The 24,252-nt window shown below is 39.7% G+C and overlaps 1 protein-coding gene across 1 annotated transcript in view; it reads left to right on the top strand.

Moving 5' to 3' along the window:
- The window catches only part of Herpud2 (HERPUD family member 2), a 30,429-nt gene extending 14,948 nt beyond the window's left edge, over positions 1 to 15,481 (top strand). The window contains exons 3-8 of the mRNA XM_038323872.2: positions 1,071 to 1,184; positions 4,221 to 4,372; positions 9,851 to 9,973; positions 13,025 to 13,348; positions 14,044 to 14,158; positions 14,615 to 15,481. Coding sequence (XP_038179800.1) covers positions 1,071 to 1,184; positions 4,221 to 4,372; positions 9,851 to 9,973; positions 13,025 to 13,348; positions 14,044 to 14,158; positions 14,615 to 14,776 — 990 coding nt within the window. The 3' untranslated portion in view covers positions 14,777 to 15,481. The remainder of the gene's footprint in view (positions 1 to 1,070; positions 1,185 to 4,220; positions 4,373 to 9,850; positions 9,974 to 13,024; positions 13,349 to 14,043; positions 14,159 to 14,614) is intronic.
- The last annotated feature ends 8,771 nt before the right edge of the window (positions 15,482 to 24,252 follow it).

Here is a 24,252-nt window from a genome sequence, read left to right as displayed (position 1 = left end):
TTCATCCTCTAGACTCCTAGAGAAACTGTAGTTTAGATTTTTTAGTTTTATGCAAAGATATCTTCGTGTATGTCTCTCATTGTGCCCCATTGCACTGGTTTGTTGTTGTTGTGCTCGAATGCACTAATTTGGTCAGTTAACAATGTCATAAGTTCCTTTAAGGCTGCCCTTGACTTTCCTGGAATTCACCTCAGAACTGAGCACAAGTCAGGTCTTCCCTTTCTCACCTCAGGCATCTTTCTTTGACTCTTGCCCGCCCACCCTTCACCATGCTGCTGCTGCTCTTCATAGTTATTCAGAAATGCTGACTCGGCTCTCTCCTCCTCTGTTGTCTGCTGCCATCATGTTTTCTAGATTACCAGCTTTATGTCTTGTGTAAATTTCTGTGTGATTTCATTGAAACATAAAGACCAGCCTAGTTATTATTTAAAATGATTTTTTTCTCAGCCACAGTTGTAAATCTGTGGAAATAATATGGAATATTTACAGAATAGAATTCAAATATATGCTCTATATCTGTGTATATAAATGTTATAGATTAAACAATGTTGACTTAGTTTGAAAAGCAGTAAAAAGCTGTATTTTGTTAAAATTAAGGCAGAAGAGATTGAGTTGCTTTTATCGGTATGTTCAAGTAACTGAAGTAGTTCCGCTGTTCAGAGTTTGTGGGTCTGAAATCTCAAGGTGACTCTTACATTGTTATTAAGACAGTATATGTTTTTATTGAATTAATAGCTTATGTTGATATTTTTATTATGAAAATAATAAAATTTATTATGGAATATTTTGTAATATTTGTTGCTTCAAATCTATGTATGCCAAGTACTCTTAACATAATAATTATTGAGTATTAAAACCATTCTTTAAGCATGGATAGAAAATAATTGCATTCAGAAAGCTACAAAGTATTAAAATGGCAAACTTACCTTCAAATATTCAACGATTTATTACTAACAGAATGGCTAGCCTAGAAAGGAAAGGAATTTAAGTCTTGAGTCCAATACTTTAGCTTAGCTAGTGACTTTTTGAACTGTAAATTTTTCTTTAAATATGATCTTCTTTAATTTTAGCAAGATGAGTATCATATGGTTCATCTAGTCTGTACTTCTCGGAGTCCTCCCAGTTCTCCAAAATCCATCACCAATAGAGAAGGGCATGAAGCACTGGCATCCGGCACCAATTCTGTGAGTTGTTTTGAGAGGAGTAAACATTGAACTTCTCTGATTTTATTTATCTGCCTCTAAAAACTAAATGGAGGGCTGGGGCGTAGTTCCACAGTACAGCACGGTCTATCATATGTGAGGCTCTGGGTCAGTCCTTGTCACAACAATGAACAAACGTGCAAACAAAACAGACGGATCACTTGGAATTCGTAGCGTTGTTTTGTTTTATTTCCCTAATCTTCATTTGATATTTTGAGAGTGGGTCTCATGTAAGCCTTCTGGTCTTGAATTCACGGTGTGCAGCCGAGACTGGCCTTGATCCATTTGCTTTTGCTTCACAGATCCTGGGATTGAAGACTTTGTTACTACACTCAGTGAGGTTGTTTGAAAAACTTAAGACTATGACATTTAGCATTTGTTTTTGATACAATGTTACTTTGCTTACAAGATTTGTTCACCATGAGCTATAATTTGATTAATGGACAGGCCAGCAATGGAGCCAATCTTTATAGATTTAGTTACTGAAATACTCTGGAAACAGAGTTGATGTGGTTATATAATATAAATCTTAGGCTAGTGAAGTTTAAGAAATAGTAAGGTATTAAGTGTAGTATATTTTATTCAAAGCACATTAAATTATTTAAATCTAAATGACCTAAATTTTCTTAAGGTAGATTACTTGGCAGAAGACTTCGTAGGGGTTTTGTTGTTGTTTGTTTTGGTTGTTTTGCTTTCTAATCACTGGATTTAGGCTTACATTCACAATGAAGAGCAGAGGAGAATCACTTAATATATTTACCTCTTACATAATTAAATACTCATTTCTGCCTGACATTCTTTTGGAAGCTTGTAAGAGTTCAGCTTTTAGGGTGAGAGGATGGAGATCATGGAAGCTTTCTTTACTTCTTGGTGAAGCAGGGAACTTTGATTGTGTTAAAAGTATTTTTCTGGTTAAGAATTCAATCAGCTGGGCTATGGTAGCTCACACCTTTAATCCCAGCACTTGGAAGGTAGAGGCAGGGAGATCTCTGTGAGTTTGAGGCCAGCCTGGTCTACAGAGTGAGTTCCAGGGTAGGCAAGGCTGTAGAAACCCTGCCTTGAGGAACACAAAGAAAAAGAAAAAAGGAAAAAGAATTCAATCCAAATTTTAAGGCAGGTGTAATCAATAGGGTAAGTTACCTGAGAGATCTTCTAATATATATTAGATAACTGGTTCTTTAAGAAATACATCCTTAAATTGCTTATTTACTCAGTGTGTCTTCTGTGGTACCAGCCATGGGACTTGAACTTACATTAAATTGAATATGAATCTTCATATGTTTCCTACCTTGGCATAAAAAGGGACAAATTCCAGACTAGCACAGAGATTTTTTTTAAAAAAATATTTATTTATTTATTATGTATACAATATTCTATGTGTATGCCTGCAGGCCAGAAGAGGGCACCAGACCCCATTACAGATGGTTGTAAGCCACCATGTGGTTGCTGGGAATTGAACTTAGGACCTTTGGAAGAGCAGGCAGTGCTCTTAACCTCTGAGCAATCTCTCCAGCCCCCAGAGATTTTTTTTTTAAATGTAGTTTTGGATACAAGTATATTCTAGGTTTTTTTTTTCCTACTGAGCCAGTGGTTTCTTGGCCGTGATTTTTATGTCATTAGCATATATATTTTTTCAGTGTTATGAAATACAAAAAGTATCAAAGGAAAAATAAGTTTAATTTCCCCTATGTTTTTATGGTTTAAAGATTTCAAAGAGGTTTGAAAATAATAAAAAAATCTAATCATAAAAATATTGCCTAATAAGATGAGAAGTAATATGTTTTAGAGAAATTAGGGTATGTTGACATATAGTTAGGCTTTTCTATTAATTATAGTTATGAATACCATACCTTTTTGGGGGAGGCATTTTAAGGCAGGTTTTCTCTGTGTAGCCCTGGCTGACCTGGAACTCACTCTGTAGATGAGCCTGACCTCAAACAAAGAGAGATCCATCTACCTGCCTCTGCCTCCCAAGTGCTGGAATTAAAATCATGTGCCAATACTGCTTTGCTATAAATACCGTATCTTAATGATCTATTTAATGAGATTTTTTTCTTTAAAAGTCTTTCTTGGTTATGTCATATTGAGCCAGACTCCTTAGTGAAATACTTAGTATCAGTTTTTCATGAAGTAACTTCTTAAAGAGATCATTTTGCAGGAGACCAGTGTGCTTATAATTTTTTTCTCCTGGACAGAACTTAGGAAGGTAGACATGCTAAAAGATATCCTGCCTATAAAGAGGATGTTGCAATTTTAACAAACTTCGAAGGATTTAAAAGTAGCATTGTATCTAACTTTTCAAGGTGTGAATACTATAATTTATATAAAATGTAATTATGTTTTAAATCATGTACAGTACTTGAAAAACTGTTTTCTGTTACTCATTGAGTAACTTTACCAAGCTGTATTTATTGAATCATTTGAGCATGAACACTAAAATGCTAATTAGTATCTTGTTGGTTTGTAAAAACAAAATTGTTTATGGCATTTATAAATTGATACAAGTTTAGAATTGAAAATTCCGAGAATCTAGGGCAGTCTTGTTTTTCCCAAGAAGGTGGAGGTGGAGACTGCGGATGACTCTGAGCTGTGTTCTTTGTTAACATCAGATAGAGCAGGGTTTCAGACCCTGCCTTCACCGTCCTGTAAGACAGTGTTACCGACGTACGTTGCAAGATATCTGGCATATGGTAGCAGTTTGACTAGATGTTAGTGGCATTCTTAAACATTTTCTATGTGCTAGGTGTTGTGAAAGGAGCTTTGCTTGCTGTAATTTAATCTGCATAATTTATTATGCATTTTTGGTAGGTTGTTATTCTGTTGTCTATCTGATAAATACAGTATTACTATCATAATCTTGGCTCTCTGACCGTTTTAGTTTCATTAAAATCAAAATATGCTTTATGGGATATGAGATTCAAATCAGTTTCTAAAATTCAGGGTTTTTTTTTTTCCAGAGGGATTTTATAGATACATGTTTAGGAAGACATACTTACATTTTTTGTTTGTTTGTTTAAGAATTCAGATCACTCTGATCCAACAACTCCATCCCCCAGTCAAGAGAATTTGTCATTAGTTGCTGGTTCTTCAGAAGGATTGAGGCATCGTACCCTTCCGCAAGCACAAACTGACGCAGCCCAGAGTCATCAGTTTCCATATGTAATCCAAGGGTAAGTGAAAGTATGGGTCGTAATTAGGGCCCTATAGAATCTCACGCACATGCATGCGCGCGCACACACACACACAAATCTATTTTAGAGTTCTTTTCACTGTAGCATCTTTTTGATTATTAAAGTATATTTGAAACTTACTTACTTTTCAAGTATTGTCACATGCTTTATTCACAAAGATGTAACATAAATGAAATTAGATAATTACTGAAAGTGAGAAGCTAAAAGAAATGTAACAGCAAACACAGAAAGTAGCAAAAATATATTAAATGCTGACTAAGTGTATTATATAACAATATCTAGTAGGTTGGCTGAATGAATAGACAAATTCTTTTAAATTTTTTAAACTTCGTGCATGTTCGTAATGAAATATTTGTCACCTTTAATTTACCCCCATGTTCCCCACACATGCCCCTTCCCAACTTCATGTATTTGTTTTGCTTTTTGAAAAATTTACTAAGTCCAGTTAGTGCTGTCCATATATACATGGGTATGGGGCCATCCACTGCAGCATGAGAAACCTAGTAGCAGCCACATCCTCTATAAAGAATGATTCTTCAGACCCCAGCAACTATCCATTGTCAATAGTGTCAGAAAACTCCTAAGGGGTTTTGCCTGGAGATCTTTTGTTGGGTTGATCTTTTGAAGTAAGTCTTGTGCAGGTAGCCACAGCTGCTGTGTCCAGAAGACTCGTTTGTAGCAACCCTCAGCCCCCACCCCAACTCTTACATTCCTTCTACCTCCTCTTTCGAGATGCTGTTTTAATCTAGCTGTTGTTGTGGTGTTAATATAGATGTCCCAGTTAGAGTGAGCAGTCAGACTTTACTCTCGGCTTTTGTACATCCTCCTGTTGACTGCTGGTCACTGAGAAGTTTCTTTGACCAAGGTTAAGAGCAGCCCAGGACTATGGTTACAAAACTAAATATTTAGAAGGCAATTTAACAGCATGGTCATTTAGCAAAATACAATAGCACGTTCTACTCCAGGGCCTGTGAGTTTCCCAGCTATGGGCTTTTGACTAGGGACTTCCCTCAATGTGGAGCAGGCCCCAAATTAATGAGAAAGCAGTTAGTTACCTCATAACACACTTTTCTTGTACCAGTATACATAGCTTGTCTGGAAAGTTCATATTATAGCATGCAGGGCCCATGGTCCAAGATTCAAAAGACCATTGGTGTCTTTCCCTCCACAGCAGACTGCATAGTACCTTTTGGCACTGTGAAAGCTAGCTAAGCAAGGAGGACGTGCCCTGGTTAGTTTGAGATTGATTTCTGTATGTCCTGCCACCAAATTATGTGCTGTCTTTAATAATAGGGTCTTACCATGTAGTTACGGTGGGTAAGTGCAATGACTATAACTTGGGTTGTTTTGGAAGCACTTGGTCCTTCTTGACCAATAACTTGTATGGAGATATCCTATGCTTTGTATTGAGAATTTCATTTAATAACCCATGTCTTCTGGGAGTGGCACCGTACAGAGTAGTTTCATTTGAATTCTTTTTTTTTTTTTTTTTTTTTTTTTTTTTGGTTTTTCGAGACAGGGTTTCCCTGTAGTTTCTAGAGCCTGTCCTGGAACTAGCTCTTGTAGACCAGGCTGGCCTCGAACTCAGAGATCCGCCTGCCTCTGCCTCCCGAGTGCTGGGATTAAAGGTGTGCACCACCACCACCCAGCTTGAATTCTTATTTTTAAAGTTGTATTTTGAAATTAGCTTACCGACTAGTGGCTTTCCCCAATATTTTTTCGGATATCCTTAGTTCTAGTTATCCCACCTCCTGTCCCTCCTTTTCTATACCCCTCCCCATCCCTGCTTAATCTTTTAACTCAGTATACCTCATTTCTTTTCACATGTGCCCTACTATTCCCTCCACTGGTTATAAAAGGTGGGTTTGTGATAGTAAGCTCCTCTATGGCTTGTGATAGCCTCTTCCTTTGGATCAGCTCTCTTTTTAACCCCGATTTTCTCCATACTCCCACATTTCTCCCTGCTTAAGCCTTCCCACCCCTCGTTCTCCCCTCACTACTTATGTTCTACCTATACTCCATTAGCCCTCCATTCTTATTGGGTATCCTTCCCTCGCCCCCAACCTCCCAAGACTTCTTTCTACTTCCCTGCTCCCTCTTGTGTTCCAAATTAAGTATGCAAACGGAGGGAGATCTGCAAATGAGAAAGAACATGTGCCATTGTCTTTCTGAGCCTGAGCTCCCACATTCAGTATGTTTTTCTAGTTCCATATATTTACCTGCAGATTTTTGCTTTCATTTTTCTTTGTAGCAGAGTAGTATCCATTTTGTGTAAGTTCCACATTTTCCTTATTTATTTATCTGTTAATGAATATCTAGATTGTTTCCATTTCTTTTCTGTTGTGAATAGAGCAATAGCTGAAGTGTCTCTGTAGTAGGATATGAAGTTCTTTGAGTATAAGCCCTGAGTAGTGTAGCTGGGTTATTAAGGCAATGCTGTTTCAACTTTTTTGAGGGCCCTCTGGACTGGTTTCCAAAGTGGCTGCAACTGGTTTCTGTTCCTACTAACTGTGAATCCCCCTTTCACCAAATCCATTCCAGCATTTATTGTCATACTGTGTTCCTGATGTTGGCCCTTTTCACTAGGGTGAGGTGGATTCTTTCTTTTCTCTGTTTTCTTTTTTATATTCCAACCACAGTTCTCTCTCCCACCTCGCCTCCCCACTAGCCCAATCCCCCACTTCCTCCCATGGGGAGTCAACAAAGTCTGGCACATCAAATAGATTCTAAAAGTGGTTTTAATCTTCATTTCCCTGATATCTAAGGAAGCTGAGTACTCATGTATTTACTAGACATTTGTATTTCTCCTGAAAATGTTCTGTATAGTTGTATAACTAATTTTAAAACTGGAATATTTATTTTCTTAATGTTTAAAGGATTTTTGGATTTTGTATATTCTAGATACTAATTCTCTGCCGATAAACAGCTGGCAAAGAGTTTCTCTCATTCTGTGGGCTGTGTATTCATTTGTTTCCTTTGCTGTAATGAAGCTTTTAGTGTCATGATCTCCCACCTGTTGCTGTAGGTCTTGTTTCCTGTGATCCTGAGGTCTCATTCAGGATCATTCACTGTGCCAGTGAGCCAAAGTGTGCTGCCCACTTTTCAGCAGTTTCAGTTGGTTGGGTTTTGTTTGTGCGAGAGATAAAGATCTAATTTAATTGCTCTGTATGTTGAAATCTAGCTTTCCCTGCACCATGTGTTGAAGATGCTGTCCTATTTTCTAATGTATATTTTTGATATCTTTAAAAAAATAGGTAACTTAGTTTTATGGACTTATATCAGTGACTCTCAGTTTTATTCCTTTGATTCCTTTTTGTTACTATAGCTCTGTAGTATAGTTTGAAATCAAAATTGATGATATTTTCTGGGTTATTCTTTTTATTTGGGATTGCCTTGGCTGTCTGTGGTCTTCTGTGCCTCTATATAAAATTCTAGATGTTTTCCTGTTTGTGAAGAATGATATTGTAATTTCAGTTGGGATCATTGATTATTTTGGCTCATGGCCTAAGAGGACCATACCCATCATGGACAGAGGGCATAGTGGTGAGGATGGTTTGTGGTGCCTGGAACTTACTTCATCTGGGAAGATGAGAAGGTAGAACCAGGTTATAGTTGTAGTACCTGTGTTAGTAAGGCTGAACTGTGCTTCACTGTGCATAGTGGCCAGCACTTAGTTGCTGTCTGTGTACAGACATGTAGAGTCAGAAGATGGAGAAGGAGGATGCAAAAGTCTTAGTCATCTGAAATGCAGTGGTGATCATTTTATGAAGAAACTAAAGAAAAAGCTCCGATGAAGAAATTCATGACATACTCCAGCCAGAAAGGCACAAAATCAAATCAGATAGAAAATAGATAAAGACAAGAAATCAAAACAAACAAAAAATCGAACAACAACAACAAAAAACCACAGGAAAAAGTTCCTAAGACACCAGAGAACCTAGTTCTATAGAAGACATTTAAGCAAAATTTAAGCAAATATAGAAAAAAATTAGTTCTTTCCAAAATGAAAGTCAAGTTTATTGATTATACAAAGAATTGCTTACAAATAACCCACCAGGAGGATGTTTAAGATCTCTGACAGTAGAGGAAGTCTTTTTAAGAATATTATTTTAGGGCCTGAAGAGATAGCTCAACAGTTAAGAATACTTGTTCATCCTACAGAGGACCTGGATTCAATTCCCAGAGCCCACATAGTGGCTTATAAACACCTATAACGCTGCTTCCAGGGGATCTGGTGTCCTCTTCTGATCTCTGCAGGTACAGGCACATGTGTAGTACACATACATACATGGCAAAACATTTATACACATAAATAAGCCTAAGAAAAATTTTAAAAGTTTAAACCATACAATAATTCTATTGTCAAGTACAAACAAAAGTTTGCTATTACAGCTTGCTGTGTTTTCCTTATGGAGTAGCATTTTTCCTTAGTTGTACACAGTGTTATAGGTCTCCTATTCAGACACATTTCAAGAGACCTACTTTATTCTGCTTCCCATGTTCTCTCATAATATTTTGTTATTCTTTTATTGCCTTCATTGGTTTTTAATTTATCTTTCCATTGCTTCTTGGTGGAAAATTCAAGAAAACTTTTGTATATGTACTCAAGTATATTCTCCTCATTCTTTTTTTTATGTATACAATGTTCCTCATGCATGTATACCTCCATGCCAGAAGAGGGCACCAGATCTCATTATAGATGGTTGTGAGCTACCATGTGGTTGCTGGAAATTGAACTCAGGACTTCTGGAAGAGCAGCCAGTGCTCTTAACCTCTGAGCTGTTTCTCCAGCCCCCTGTCCTCATTCTAACATGAATAGGAGCATTTATACATATTTTTCTATATCTTGTTTAAGAAAATATGGAAGAGGTCACTCAAAGATATATAAAGAGATACTAATTTATTTTATAGCTACATAGTAATTCAGTAAGTACATGGTTATAATGTCTACTCTTTTATTAAAAAATATTTGAATTATTTCTAGTCTTGCTATTAAATAGTTGCATAATGGATAACTTATGCGTGCATCCTTTTTTGTTGTTATATTTTGACTGAATGGATTCCTAGATATACAGATGGGTCAGTGTAGATAGGTCAGAGAGCAAACACTCTCAGACAGAAGTTAAGAACAGTTTGAAAAGGGAGGTGAGTGCCAGGGATCTCTGCGTTGGCATATTATCATAGTGTCCAGTGTGTCTCTGTTAGTGAGAACAGATGCTGGGAGTGTTCACACTAACTCTGTGTTTTGTGGATGACTTATTTTGTTTATATACTTGGGTCCAGGGCCAACTTAGGTAAGATATACTGTGTTATTTGAGGAATGTTGACAATCAGTATCTTTTCAGTAAGATTTAAAAATACTCTGTCGGTGATTAACTTAGAGTTCATAAATAAGTTCAGAGGAATGTTCTTTTAGCTTTTGACACATTAAAAGGTTTCATTTATTCTTTATTGCAGAAATGTGGACCACCAGTTTCCTGGGCAAGCTGTGCCACCTGGGTTTCCAGTGTACCCTGCTCTCAGCCCACTGCAGATGCTGTGGTGGCAGCAGATGTATGCTCATCAGTATTATATGCAATAGTAAGTCTGTCTGAATTCATTGTTTTAGCTTCTCTGTTAATGGCTTAATGTTCCTTTACCCTAAGTTGAATTGGGATTGCATTTGTTTCTGATAATACTTCAAAATTACTGAGTAAGATTTTATAAACTTCTCAGAAGATACTTATTTCAAATTACTTGGGTCTTAGCCCCTTCTTCTTACCCCTGATTTCATTTAGTAATACTCAGATACTTTTAAAACACAGTATAGAAGCCGGGCGGTGGTGGCGCACGCCTTTAATCCCAGCACTCGGGAGGCAGAGGCAGGCGGATCTCTGTGAGTTCGAGGCCAACCTGGTCTACAAGAGCTAGTTCCAGGACAGGCTCTAAAAAAAAAGCTGCAGAGAAACCCTGTCTCGAAAAACAAAAACAAAACAAAACAAACAAAAAAAAAAAAACCAAAAACACAGTATAGAAGTTCAAGAAGAGAGTTTCCCTGAAATACTACAGGTCTACATGGAGATTAAAAGGTCAAAGGAAAAGGGGACATAGGAAGTGTAGGGCTCAGTGCGTCACATATGGTCACTGCACTCATTCTTTTTTTTTTTTGGTTTTTCGAGACAGGGTTTCCCTGTAGTTTCTAGAGCCTGTCCTGGAGCTAGCTCTTGTAGACCAGGCTGGCCTCGAACTCAGAGATCCGCCTGCCTCTGCCTCCTGAGTGCTGGGATTAAAGGCGTGCGCCACCACCGCCCGTGCTGCACTCATTCTTGACTGTGACCAGAGGAACTAGGCGTCTCGTCAGTGAGTCATGTCTCTGCTTTGTTCTCGCATTCATCCTCATCCCGTACTCTCGTCCTCACTGACCGGCTGCTATGTTCTGTCTTCATCTAGTTTGTATGGTCCTGTTTTCTTGCTCCTCTTTTTTCTCATCATTTTCTCCCTTCTTTTTAACAGTAAAAATCTTGGCTCACTTTGGCAGATTCACCCACCCACTGAGTGCCTATTGGCACCCAGGAATCTGTCCTGGGCAGTGCTCTTAGATTTCTTTCTTTTGTGGCTGCAATTACTGACTCTCTCATTCATGATGATGAGTCCTGTGCCTTCTGTGCTTCCTGTGTCACTGTTCACTTGGGAGATTCCTATAGAGTAATTGCTTCTGCTCTAAGTTCAGAGCATCTAAACTTGGGCTCCTTCATTCTTTAAATGCCTTTTCCTTCTGACTTCCCCTATTAGTTGTCAAGAACACTCTTGACCATAACTATTTAGATTCTAGCTCCTGTTATCTCTGAACCCAGAACCTTACAGAAATGATACAATTGAGCTTCTGCTCTTTCTTTGAATCCTGCTTCCAGAATTTTAGCCAGATCTTTTCTCATTTTAAACCCGTTTTACTTCACATTAGCTTTCCTTTCTATCTCATGATATTCTAACCTTATCCTACTTCAAGGAATAGTGTATCAAGCATTTCTTTTCTGCTCCAAATGTCTACTGACTTTCTTGCCCCCAGCCTGAGGGATGTCTGTATCCCTGTACAGAGCTTACCTGCTTTATGAACCTCCTAGACTAGTGTTCATTCATAAACACTGGCTTCAGGGAGACTGTTTATACTTTTATAGTGTCAGCTATAGTTTAGTGATGACTTTGTGCATGGTACTCTGCTTTCCACCCTTTGTCCTGTTTGTGACCTCCATGAGAACCATGTAAAGGGAGCGAGACTGTAGTACTGTTGAGACATATTACCTTGTGTGCGCCATTACCTTTTGAGTCACAGGTTTTACCTTTTAAAAAGTTCACGCATGTATCAAAACAGTCATAAAATAAGAAATGTTTTAGAACAAAAGGTTTATTAAGAACCAAGGTATTAGCACATTGGTTTAAATAGTAATTTATACCCAGGGAACATTTCCTTAATTTTCATTAGCTGTGTTGACTATATAATTTAAGCATTTAAAAATACTTAGTAGTAAAACAATACAAAATAGTAAAATGAATCTATGTACCTGTTTCAGCTTCAGTATTTACAAAATCATGTCAATCTCATTCTACAACTTTTCCTTGTTAATATTTAAAAACAAATCCCAGCCATTTCTTGTTTTTAGGGGAACCTGTAATAAACAACTTATTCTAATCTTATTTTTCTCTGTGAGACAGGGTCTCATGTAGCCCATGTTGGTCTCAAAATGGTTATTTAGCCAAAGATGACCATGAACTGTTGTGTCTAGAGCTTCCACCTCCCTAATCTTGGAGCTTTAGGCACATGCATGCTACCATACCAGTTTTATGTGGTGCTAGGCATGGAGTGCAGGGTTTTCATGTGTGGTAGATTGGGACTATGTTAACTGAATTACATCCCCAGCCCTTTTTCTGACTTAAAAAAATAAAATTTCTTAAAATTGCCCATTTTTATTGTGTGTGTATGTGTGTGTGCATGTGCACACTGTGTCGCATGTAGAAGCAAAGGGAAGCGTGTGGGAGTTGTTTTTCCTTATACCGTGTGAGTTCCAGGGATCACACTCTGGTGGTCAGGCTCAGTGACAGGCACAATAGCCCACTGAGCCATCTTGCTATCTGTTCTGACTTACACAGTCACATTAACAGCACCTTAAAGGGCACAGTTCTTTCTTAGGTGACAAAACTCCTCAGATGGAGTTGCCCAAAAACTTTGATTGGGGTTGAGGAGTGGTTTTATCCAAGAATCATTTGATGGTTAAAGCCATATTTAGACAAGTGTGTCAAAGTGTGGCATGAGGGCGGGTCGGCAGCTCCGAGATGTCCGTTCCATGTAGAGTAATAAAGGAAGCTATTAACAGAAAGATCCTTAGTTCCTCACTGTCAGGTTGTAGACATTTACCGGAATGTGAACATGGCCATTATCATTTCCTCCTCCTCTCTGCTGGGGTCTTAGGCGGCCAGGCTAAGAGAACGTTCTTCCTTAGCCCCCTTTTTCACTGGGAACTGCTTCCTAAGAAACACAGAGCAAGAGTGTGATAGTCAAGATGAGGGTCATAAAAATTTTGCATTACCTAAGACTTCTCAAAAATGCATAATATGGTAAAGTTTTTTTTCTTTTTAATATTTTGGTGAATATTTCAGTCAAGCTGCAGTTACAGCTCAGGCCACATCAAGTGCCAACCCAATTCAGCCCACTGCATCACCGCCTTTAAATTTAGCACATGTTCCTGGAGAAGAGCCTCCACCAGCTCCCAACCTAGTGGGCCAAGAAAATGGGCCCATGAATGAGAATGTTCAGATGAATGCACAGGGGGGACCAGTGCTAAACGAAGAGGACTTCAACCGTGACTGGCTAGACTGGGTGTACACATTCTCGCGAGCTGCAGTTCTCCTCAGCATCGTATACTTCTACTCTTCCTTTAGTCGGTTTATCATGGTAATGGGAGCCATGCTGCTGGTTTATTTGTGAGTGATGGATATTAACTGTTTGTGGTTTCTTTTAATTATTTCTGAAAGAGTTTATCACAGATTCTAGCATTATGTAGTCAGTTAGAACGAAGGATTTTTAATATTGGCCTTCAGGTATCCAGCGTGTTCATGATAACCAAAAGCAATGGCAGAGGTATTATAATAATATTTATCAGAATTGTTTAAAAGCAGAATATTTAATTGTTGTATTTTATATAAATTAATAATTCAATGATTCAGATTTATTTAGTATATTCAGTTATTTAGTATACCCAAGTATATGATAAATATTTTCATAAGGATGCTTTTTTTAAGGAATATTTATCAATAGTAAGTCCTAGAAACATAGGTCACACTTTTTTTCATAAGTAGATTGAGTTTTTTTTTCTTGGCTTTTCCTTTTATCTAAGAGGCAAAGAAATATATTTAGTTATATTTCATTTTGAAAAAAGCTCCAAAAGGTTTTGTGGTTTAATGTGTCACTGAGCCAATTATGTACAAGATAGACTTTTGGATTTGAATTGGGTTTTGTTTTGCTGTTACTAACCTTGAGAAATCCACTGACTTGAAGCAAGATACTTGTTTTTTATCATTTATTAGAACACCTCCAGTAGTGCTTCCCTGAGGGACACTATTTTATAGTATTACAAACACAAGTGATTGTGGTTTACTTTCTTTATTTTGCTGAGCAGACACCAGGCTGGATGGTTCCCGTTCAGGCAAGAAGGCGGCCAGCAACAGGTTCCTAACAATGTTGACATTAACAACGACGGGCAGAATGCAAACAACTTAGAACTTGAAGAAATGGTAGGTTATTGGTGTTTGTGTGGATTTTATAGGCAGATAGTCCTTAGTCCTATATGGGACAGAAATGATGATGGATTCTTGGATTCCATAGATACCTATAGAAGGCACATGAAGAAAAGTTAATAGAGAAACTGTGGTAGTTTCATCTGGGGAATTTAGCCTGTAATAGTCAGTCATATCATCTATTAGAATAAGTGGAGTGATAACATCTCTATAAAAATAGTTACAAAAGAAAATTACGCCTTGGTGAGAATGTATTATATTGGCATTTATTTATGTACCACAGAATTTATTAATTTTAGACTTCACGAAGATTTCTAATTGCCCCAGATCTACCATTTTCCATATATACTTAGATTTCTTCTTGCTGTAGAAAGTATTTAGCTCCCCCCTCTGCTATTATAAGTTGGTGTTTGTGGTACCAGTTCCTCAAGAGTGTGTTTATGTTTTTGAAAGGAGCGTCTTATGGATGATGGACTTGAAGATGAGAGTGGAGAAGATGCAGGTGAAGATGCCAGTGCAGTGCAGAGGCCCGGGTTGATGGCTTCAGCATGGTCTTTTATCTCCACCTTCTTCACTTCACTGATACCAGAGGGGCCTCCCCAAGTTGCCAATTAGACCTGAAACTGTGCCAGCTGCAAAAGAGGGTTTGACTTTAGGAAAGTGGTTTAAATAACAGTGCAATTTCAAAAGAAGAAAATGTATAACTTTCTTTTAATGATCATGTACAGAGGTCTTTTCTTTAAGCTTCTCACGCATATGAATATTTTAAGCACAAATGGACTACTACGTGTGTGATTTTTTCGTTTGTTTAAAGATTCTAACAGAGCATAGCATAACAGTACTGGTCTTCCAGTTTTACTCATTTCAATTATGTGTAGTGCGCCAAGCAGAACCACTGTGTTGTTTCTGTAAAGAGCTGCTACACCTTTAAATGTCCATAGCTAGATGGCCGACCTTCAATGTGTACTTTGAATAAATATATCTATTTTCTGTGAATTATCCTGAAAGTTTTAAACAGAAATGACCTCATAGTTTTTAATAAAGAAGTTTATTTACCTAAAATGTGCTAGTAGCATCTTGCCCACCCATAAAGCAATAAACTTCTCAAAAATCTTAATTTTGACATTTGAATAAATGATGGAAACTTTCTATTTTAAGGACACACGTCGCATCAGTTGGAATTAGTATCTTAAAAGAAAAAAAAGGCAGCTCTTCATTGGAATGAAGTGATACAAAATGTTTGATATGGCAGTACTTTTATAAACTACGCTGGAAATTGCCCCCTGTAATTTTTTTAAATAAAAAGCCAATTATGATAAATAGCCTTATGGGATATTTATTCAAGTTCTTCAATATTAATTGACCTGCAGAAGTATGTTTAAATTTTACAATTTGAATGGACTAATGTCTTTCCGACCAGTTTGGCCTTCTTCCTTTCTAAAGGGCACCTGTTAGTTTCCAGGTAGTCTCACACTGACAGAAGTGTTCGTTGGGTTTGAGCCTGAGGCACCTACAGGGTAGTGGCAGAAGAATGCATAGCTATTGAAACTCTTGTTAAGTTTATTTTCTTCTGTTGGAAACTAAAGAGAAGAGCTGTGGAGTCTGTTGAGGGTGCAACATTTTGGAGTACTGTTGTCAGGGTGCTGTAGTTACAGGGGACTCTGCAGGGGGAAATGAGCAGCCTTCTTGTGTCTCAGCCCAGGCAGAGCCTCAGGAGAAAGATGCTTGTGAGCTTTGCCTTGAGAAAGGTACAATTGTGGCTTCTGGGTATGGTAACTGTGTTATTTTTAATTATTTTCTCCATGTTGTTAATTTCCTCGTGTCAACCTTGCTTTCAGTAAGTCTTGGTTACAGAACACACACACACACACACACACACACACACACACACCAAACAAACAAACAAACAAAAAAGCTAAAGAAACTAGTCAAGTGTCAGCTGTGTTTGGAGGGGCCTGTGATTCCCAAATGGCCATGTTGCTTAGAGATGGTTCTCAGATGGCAGAGAGGTTGCACAGCAGCTCAGAGACTGGTCTACGACCAAGTGGAGAGGAGTGACAGTGAGGGCTTCCAAGTCTGTCACGTTCTTTACATCGACAGAAGGGGTTAGGTTTTCTCCAGTGAAAGGTTATATGTGTGGGCAAAGGAAAGGTGTGTGGCTCAAGGCCTGCAGAGTTGAAGACACTGCTCTGAATAGCAGCTGGTTTCTCTGGCTCTTCCCACCATCACCACTGAAAACAGACATGTCAATAGTGGGATATAGACCATTTTTTGGAGCCACAGTTGTGTAGTTCAGTGACAGGTTTTGTTGTTGTTTTGTCTCATAGTTAAGACTCGATTTTCACCTCCCATTTTAGTAGATTGTGGTGAGGCAATCTAGTGTCTGTTGAATCTTGAGTGGTGGCACTGGAGCTGCAGAACTGGACCAGGCTCTGGCTAATAGGTTCTTCACCAGCATGTTGTCTGAGAAGCCAGGGGCCAGCTGGTTCATCTCCACAGGTGAAAGGGCAAGCCTTGCAAATGCAAAGTGGGACTTCCGTATGGTGGGCACAAAGCATATTTGTGTCTCACTTCTCACGTGTACATTGTATTTTGGATATTCCAATATTTAGACTTTTAGAAACGTTTATACAGAATAGGAGTTCATGGTAATGCTTCCTGAATGCATCTATTATGGAGCATTGCATGCCTTTTCTTAAAGGTCCCTGTGGAGCCTATGGGAGTTGTTCTCTTAAAGAGAGTATAGAATCATCACTGGGTGTTCTATTCCTGAACTTGGGGGCTTATTTCCTAGCCAGGACTCTTAGGAGTCTTTGCCTGGCACAGTGAAGCTTCAGGTCTACTGAAGACCAGTTTCTTCCTGTAGCAAACTCCCATGAATGCAGCTGCCCATGCGCTACATTTATGGGTACATTCCAGAGGTCCCAGTCTTGGGGATTGTGGTATGTGACCCTGCTTGGACACCCCTTGGTTGAGGGGGTGAGAAAGCACGGAGTCAATGACATAGATACCCGGCGTAGCAAAGCATGTAGCTGCAGTCTCGTTTATTGTGGAAATCAGGCTGGCTTATTTGCCTCCTGTCCTGCCTCCCATTGGCTTCAGTGAGTGAGTCTGTGGTGCTGGACTCCTATTGCTTCCGTGGATCAGGCAACCCGTGTCAGTGGTCTCCAAGCACGGTGAAAGACTCCAGGTTAGCCCAAGGGGAAGTCATTAGTGTGCATGCTCATGTGGGCCAGTCTATGCAAGGGCAGCCATGGCCAGGTCACTGTTAGGCTGTTTTTCTCTTGTAGGGGGCCAGTTTGGAAGTCATCTTGTCAAAGCTTATTCCCAGTCATGCTGCTGAGTTCTGACTCTTCATTTAACTGACCTTCTTTACAAAAAGAGCCTGCCACTGTTTGCACACACTGTTCACAGAGTGTGTATTGCAGCAGCTCAAGCCTGAGTGAGCCAAGGCTACAGAAGAGGCAGGTAGGAGAACTGAACATTCATGGTCTTTACCAGTCGCCATTCTCATGGAAGAAGCATAGAATAGGCCGTTGTTGGGCCATCTTGGCCAGTTACATAATGATAAAAATAATTAGCTAGAATGCTTCTATTGCCGATGTTCAAACATACCATATACCCGCTATCCTAGTTACATTTTCATTTTTGTGATAAGCATCATGACCAAAGCAACCCGGGGAGAAACAGATTTATTTTATATTAAAACTGTCAAGAATGGAAATCAGGCCAAGAGCTCAAGATTGGCAGCTTGAGGCAGGAACTGAAACATGGAGGATGCCTGCCTACTGTCTTGCTCCCTGTGGCTGGCTCAGCCTGCGTATACCACACAGGATACCTGCCCAGGGATTGCACCACCCACAGTTGGCTGAGTGCTTCCAGAAAATCGCTAATCAAGAGAATACCTTACAGACTTGCCTGCAGGTAGTCTGACTGAGGTATTTTCTCAGTTGAGGTTTCTCTTCCTTAGATAACTGACTAGCTTGTGTCAAGTTGACAAAACCTAACCACCACACCTGTTTTAAATGTACTTCATCTTACAATGTTTTAAACAGGGTAACTTCCAATGTTACTTCTGTTTTCCAGATGAGAACACCACATTTAATTAAATAACTTTCCCCAAGTCATGCAGGTTTTACACCACTGCCTTCTCCTGCTTTATATCTTGCTCTCCTCAGCCAGTTACACAAATAAGGCATCTAGGGTTCTTAGCTCTGAGCAAATTGTGATGAGCTTGTCTCACACCAACCCTTCCGTTGTGAAAACAAGAGAAGTCATAGTATAATCATCTATCACCATGTTCCCAGGGCTGTCAAGAAAGACAGGTGTTCCAGAGCTGGGAACAGTGATTGGCATTTATTGATGTAAGGCTGGGAAGCTGAGTAGAAATTTTAGAAGACTTATCTCTTCAATATAGTGCTTGAAGTCCTAGCAATAGCAATAAGACAACATAAGGGAATCAAGGGGATTCAATTTGGAAAGGAAGAAGTTAAACTTTCATTATTTGCAGATGATATGATAGTGTACATAAGCGACCCCAAAAACTCCACCAAAGAACTCCTACAGCTGATAAACTCCTTCAGTAACATGGCAGGCTACAAGATCAACTCCAAAAAATCAGTCGCCCTCCTATACACGAAGGATAAGGAAGCAGAGAGGGAAATCAGAGAAGTATCACCTTTCACAATAGCCACAAATAGCATAAGATATCTGGGAGTAACTCTAACCAAGGAAGTGAAGGATTTATTTGACAAGAACTTTAAGTCTTTGAAGAAAGAATTTGAAGAGGATACCAGAAAATGGAAGGATCTCCCCTGCTTGTGTATTGCTTCTTGAAGGTTGTGAGCCTGGTTGTGAACCTCTCAGTAATGGGCAGGAACTATAGGGGTAGATGGCTGCAGTGTGTTACTCTGAACACTAGGTGGTGATATAGCACCACATAGATCTGTGCTATTGACAAAGTGGACCCTGATAGGGAGGATGCTACCTTCCTTACCTTAGCAGGAGAAAGCATTGACCTTGGTGATGTGGTCTTGATGTCAAATTCCAGGAAGGTTGGAGACCATGGTTGCTAGTTGCTAGTTCTAATCAGGTCTGATGAGTCAACTTAGGCATTCACGCCCTCAGAGGGTTTTGAGAACGAGGTGGGATAGCTAGGTAGCTAGAAGCTTGGTGCTGTGGAAGGAGACAAGAGATTTAAAAATTTTAAAATTCCATTTATCTGTAACACCGGATGAGGGAGGGGCAGGCCTGCTCCAACCAACCACGTTCCCACCCTCCCCCATCTGCTCAGCTGGTGACTGCAGATTCTTCCTGCAAGAAAGCCTGGTTCAGGCTCCTCCCAGACATCCTGGGAACTAACTGCAGAGGTACTTTTCAATGGATCCCCTTTGGGGTTTTCCATGGTTATTATTTTATTATACTTCTCAGAAGGATCCAGGTCATGAGAGACAAAGGTTGGGGAACTGTCCTGCCAGTGAGAGATTGGAGACCATACAGAGCCAGGGCCAGTCAGTGCAACTTTGGTGATGGGTGCTTGCGGGACAACCACTATCAATTGAATGGAGCCTGCAACTTAGCTTGTCCTAAGGCTTCCACATTCATATTACGGTTCTGACTACTGTACTATGGCTAATGGGTAAACGGGATACAGGATTTCTTCCAAGACTTTTTTTTTTTTTTTGGGTAATGTTTTGTAAATCTAAAATTATTTCAAACTTGAAAGTATAAAATTATAAAACTTTACTTTTCCATGATTATAGAATTTTTAAAATAAACATGTAAACATAGAGAAAATAGAGATGGCCCTTGAACAGGTGGCTTAGAAGGGCTGCTTTGGAGCCAGGGTGCACCAGGAATGAAATGCTCTCTGGGGAGTTGGCCGGGCACCACAGCCATCTGAGGATCTCTTTATGCCCAGTCAGATCCAGTGGTGGAACAGGACCATTGTTTTCCAGGCAAGAGTCATTTAGCTATTAGACAGCCTCTGCAATGACACACATCTACTCACATGCTAAGCGTTTGCTTAGTGAGACTCCATCCTAGGCCTTATGCCCCATTTAGCAATTCTCTAGGGAGAGTCTTGGTTTTCTTTTTTCTAATTCCATAATTCAGGGATTTAATTGTTATTGCCTAAAATGAAAAGATCTAAATCAAGATGGTCTTAATTGCTAAGTGCTGTTTTTTACATCATTCTTTAGCTCTTAAGATCTGGATTTATAATTTTGGAAGTTTTAGAAAAGTTACAGTGAAGGCACAAAAACAACAGAGTCCTGTGGGACCCACTCTTGTTGTCCTCCCTTACATTAGTGGGGGACCCACTCTTGTTATCCTCCCTTACATTAGTGGGGGACATTTTGATACATTACTTTAAAACTGTAGCCTGTATTTTCTCAGACACCCTTGATCTCGAATGAATCTCCCACTTTTGCTCCAGAGTCCCATGTTTCATGTTCTGGTAAGTGTGCTTCTCTTTACTGTTAAGTCTGTTCACAGCTCCCAAACTCTCAGACCGTTTTGTTTTTGAAGACCTTGTCCATTTGAGAGCTATGGGCCAGATATTTTATGAGTTGTCCCCCCATTTTGAATTGGGTAATGCGTTTTTAGAGAGACCTCAGAAGTAAAAAGCATTCTCATTACGTTTTGAGGTCCATGGCATCAGCAGGACTTTGCACTGTTGATGCTGACTCGGATTACTTCTCTGAAGTAGTCCCTTTCTCTCCTGTGAAACCCTTCTTGTCCTCCTTCCACAGGGGTCTTTGGAAACAGGGCCTGTGTGTAGCCTTTACTTAAGGACTAGGTAAGTTCACCCCACTCTGAGTAGTGTGTCTACATATCATTAGAATCTCCCACGTGGAGACTTGTCTCTTCTTTCTTTACCTGGTCACTTATTGGTATCTTCTGGGAGTCATTCTTCTTATTTATCCTTTGGCTTTAACCCAATCCCTGCTTTGTTTTGTTGTTCAATCCTCCCAGCTTTGCCTATTGGAGCTCTTTCAATGGGCCCTGCGTCTACTGAGATACCCCACCACTGGGCTGTTTCTTCTGGATGCTTCCTCACGCCCTGGTGCTTCAGGCTCATCTGGGGCCTTTTCTCCTCCAGTAATGGAATTGGCCATTCCCGCAGTGATCTGGGGGAGAAGGGCCTTTTTATTACAGTTAGGATGTCTTTTCCATAAGAAAAGTTTGTAATTGTCTCATAGCGAATAAGTTAAGCATTTTGTGATATGAAAATTAAATCTTATATAGTTTGCAGATTGAAAAGCTATAATTTAAAATGCAATACAAGAAGGAATGTGTTTGAGAATCCAATTCATAAACAAGTTATCTGGAGCAAGTGTGAATTTTGTGTGTCCAAAGGTGCCCTCTTCAGTTTTATCATGTAGTGTCATTTTTTGTTTTTTATTATTTTTATTGAAAATGTTTTCATACAACATATTTTTATTGTTTTTCCCTTATTTCAACTCTTCCCTACCTTACTATCCACCCAACTTTGTGTTCTTTCTCTCTCTCTCAAAAAAGAGAAACAAGAAACAAAACCAAACAAAAAACGTTAAGAAACACAAAACTCCCACAAAAACACAAAATGAAAAACAAACAAGAGATCAATAAGACAAAAAGTACAAAAACAAAGCAAAATGAGACAGAAGCCCAAAACACACCATTGAGTTCATTTCGTGTGTGCCAACTATTCCAGGGCATGGGGCCTATCCTGGAGTGTGATTAATATACTCAGTGACACTCCACTGGAGAACGCTGATTTTCCCTTTGCCGGTGGGTATCAATGCAGTGGGGACCCTGTGTCTACTAACCCCTCGCAGTGCTGGGACCCTGTCTGACATGAATTGTGTAGTTCTTGAGTGTGCTGCCACGGCCTGTGTGTGAGTTTGTGTGTGCATAAGTCCTGCTGTGTCTGGAAGACACTGTTTCCTTGGAGTCATCGTTCCACCTCTTCTTTGGCATAGATCCCTGAGCACTGAGAGAAGGGGTTTGATAACGACATCTCATTTATGACTGAGTTCTCCAAAATCTTACTCTGTGAACTTTGTCCTGATGCTAGTCTCTGTGTTAATTCCCATTTACTTGCAAGAAGCTTCTCTGATGTGGGTTGAGTTAGGCACTGATCTTTGGGTATATGCATATGCCATTAGGAGTCATTTTTTCTGCTGTGTTCCTTTAGCCGAATAATAGTATTAGGCTTTCCCTAGACTATCAGTATCAGATTCTTGGCCACTTTAGCAGTGTCAGGTATGGGTTTTATCTCCTGTGCTGAGCCTTAAATCCAATAAAAAAGTGTTACTCCCATAACATGTGCACCACTACAGCACCAGTGTGTGCACTACTACTGCACCAGTGTGTCTTGCAGGCAGGCCACTGTTGTAGTCCTCAGTGTTTGTAGTTGGGTGATAGTGCAAGGTAGTGTGCAAGTGCCTTGTGACCATGAATGCTCCATGTTTAATACCATAAATAAGTGTTGTCTTCAGAAATAGGGCCTTACCATCAGGTTGTGGAAAACCACCAACAGCCCATAAAATGTTTGGCAGGGAGGTTCCATGGGACAGCTTTTTTACCAAGGACTCTACAAGTTCTAACCCATTCCTGGCACTGAAGGTTTTGCATGTTGGAATAAGATGTCTAATTGGGGCATTGTTGGCAGAGACTGCTTGTTCATTTCACCAGCTGCCCAGACCCGAAACAACCACACAGAAACATTGCTTGGTTAATCCCTTAGGCATATTGCTAGATAGCTCTTATATTTTAAATTAACCCAACTCTATTAATCTGTACATTTCCACATGGTTGTGGCCTACCGGTAAGGTTCCATATGTCATCTGGCATCTGTCTCCTACTGTGGCTACATTGCTTATCCCTGACTTCACCTACTCTCTCATCCTGTTTGCATGTAATTCCCACCTTGCCCTTTTCTATGCTGCAGTAGGGCCCAAAGCAGATTCTTTATTAAGCATTGGTATTCACAGCATACAGAGGGGACTCCCACATCAGGGCATTGTCTTTCCTATTATTTGACTTAATTTAGATCCCTTTCATAAGTGTATGTATTTTGGGAAATTTCTATCTAGTAGGTTTTCATATATATAGGGACTGGTATTAGCTCAGGACCCTGAAGACCAAGCTCACAGCACAAAGGGGATTTATTTGCTCAAGGGGGATAGAGAGCAGAGAATAAGAGACAAAGACAGGAGATAGGGGACAAGGGAGAAGGGGAAAGAAACCATAGAGAGAGAAAAGTGATATTTGTCCCAGAGGGGTACAACAAAGGACTGCCTCTGGATAGAGAGGAGACAGACATGGCCCATAGGCAAGCGGTGGTTTATACAAGGAAAGGGAACCCTGTGTTAAGATGAGGTGTTTAATTTTAATTGGCCATGTTAATGAGGTGAGCCAAAGGGGACTTTTGATTGCTGGACCTCAATACTTTGCTATCTAGACCTTGGTAGTCAGTCTGAGGAGGAGGAAGTGACCAAATAAGGGAATAGGCCTTGGTGGCTAGCTTTAGGAATGCAATCTAACAGTTTTTAGCAAGGCAGAGGGAATGGGGCCTGCCAGAGATGTGTTTGCCATGCTCAGGCTGACTAGAGTCCCTTCAATATGTTTTTCAAAAGGCCTTCAGTGTTACCTGTCTCTCCCTATCCCTTTACCCTGCTCCCCTTACCCAGTGCTGACTAGTCTTATGTCAACTTGACACACAAACTAGAATTATGTGAAAGAGAGGAACTTAATTGAGGAAATATTTCTTTTAGATCCATTTGTAATGGATTTTCTTAATTAGTTATTGACTGGAGAGGGCCCAGCCATTGTGGGTGGTTCCATCTCTGGATTAGTGGTCCTGGGTTCTGTCAGAAAGCAGAATGAGCAAGCCATGGAAAGCAAGCCAGTAAATAACACCCTTCCATGGCCTCTGCATCAGATCCTGCTTCCAGGTTCCTGCCCTATTTGAGTTCCTGTCCTGACTTCCTTCAGTGCTGAACACTGTGTGGAAGTATAAGCCTAATAAACCTTTCCTCTCAAACTTCTTTTGTGATTATGGTGTTTGTCACAGCAGTAGGAACCCTAGCTGAGACACACACTCT

This window comes from Arvicola amphibius, chromosome 3 (genome assembly GCF_903992535.2).
Source record: "Arvicola amphibius chromosome 3, mArvAmp1.2, whole genome shotgun sequence".
Classification (NCBI taxonomy): domain Eukaryota; kingdom Metazoa; phylum Chordata; class Mammalia; order Rodentia; family Cricetidae; genus Arvicola; species Arvicola amphibius.
This window is presented reverse-complemented; position numbering and strand designations above follow the sequence as displayed.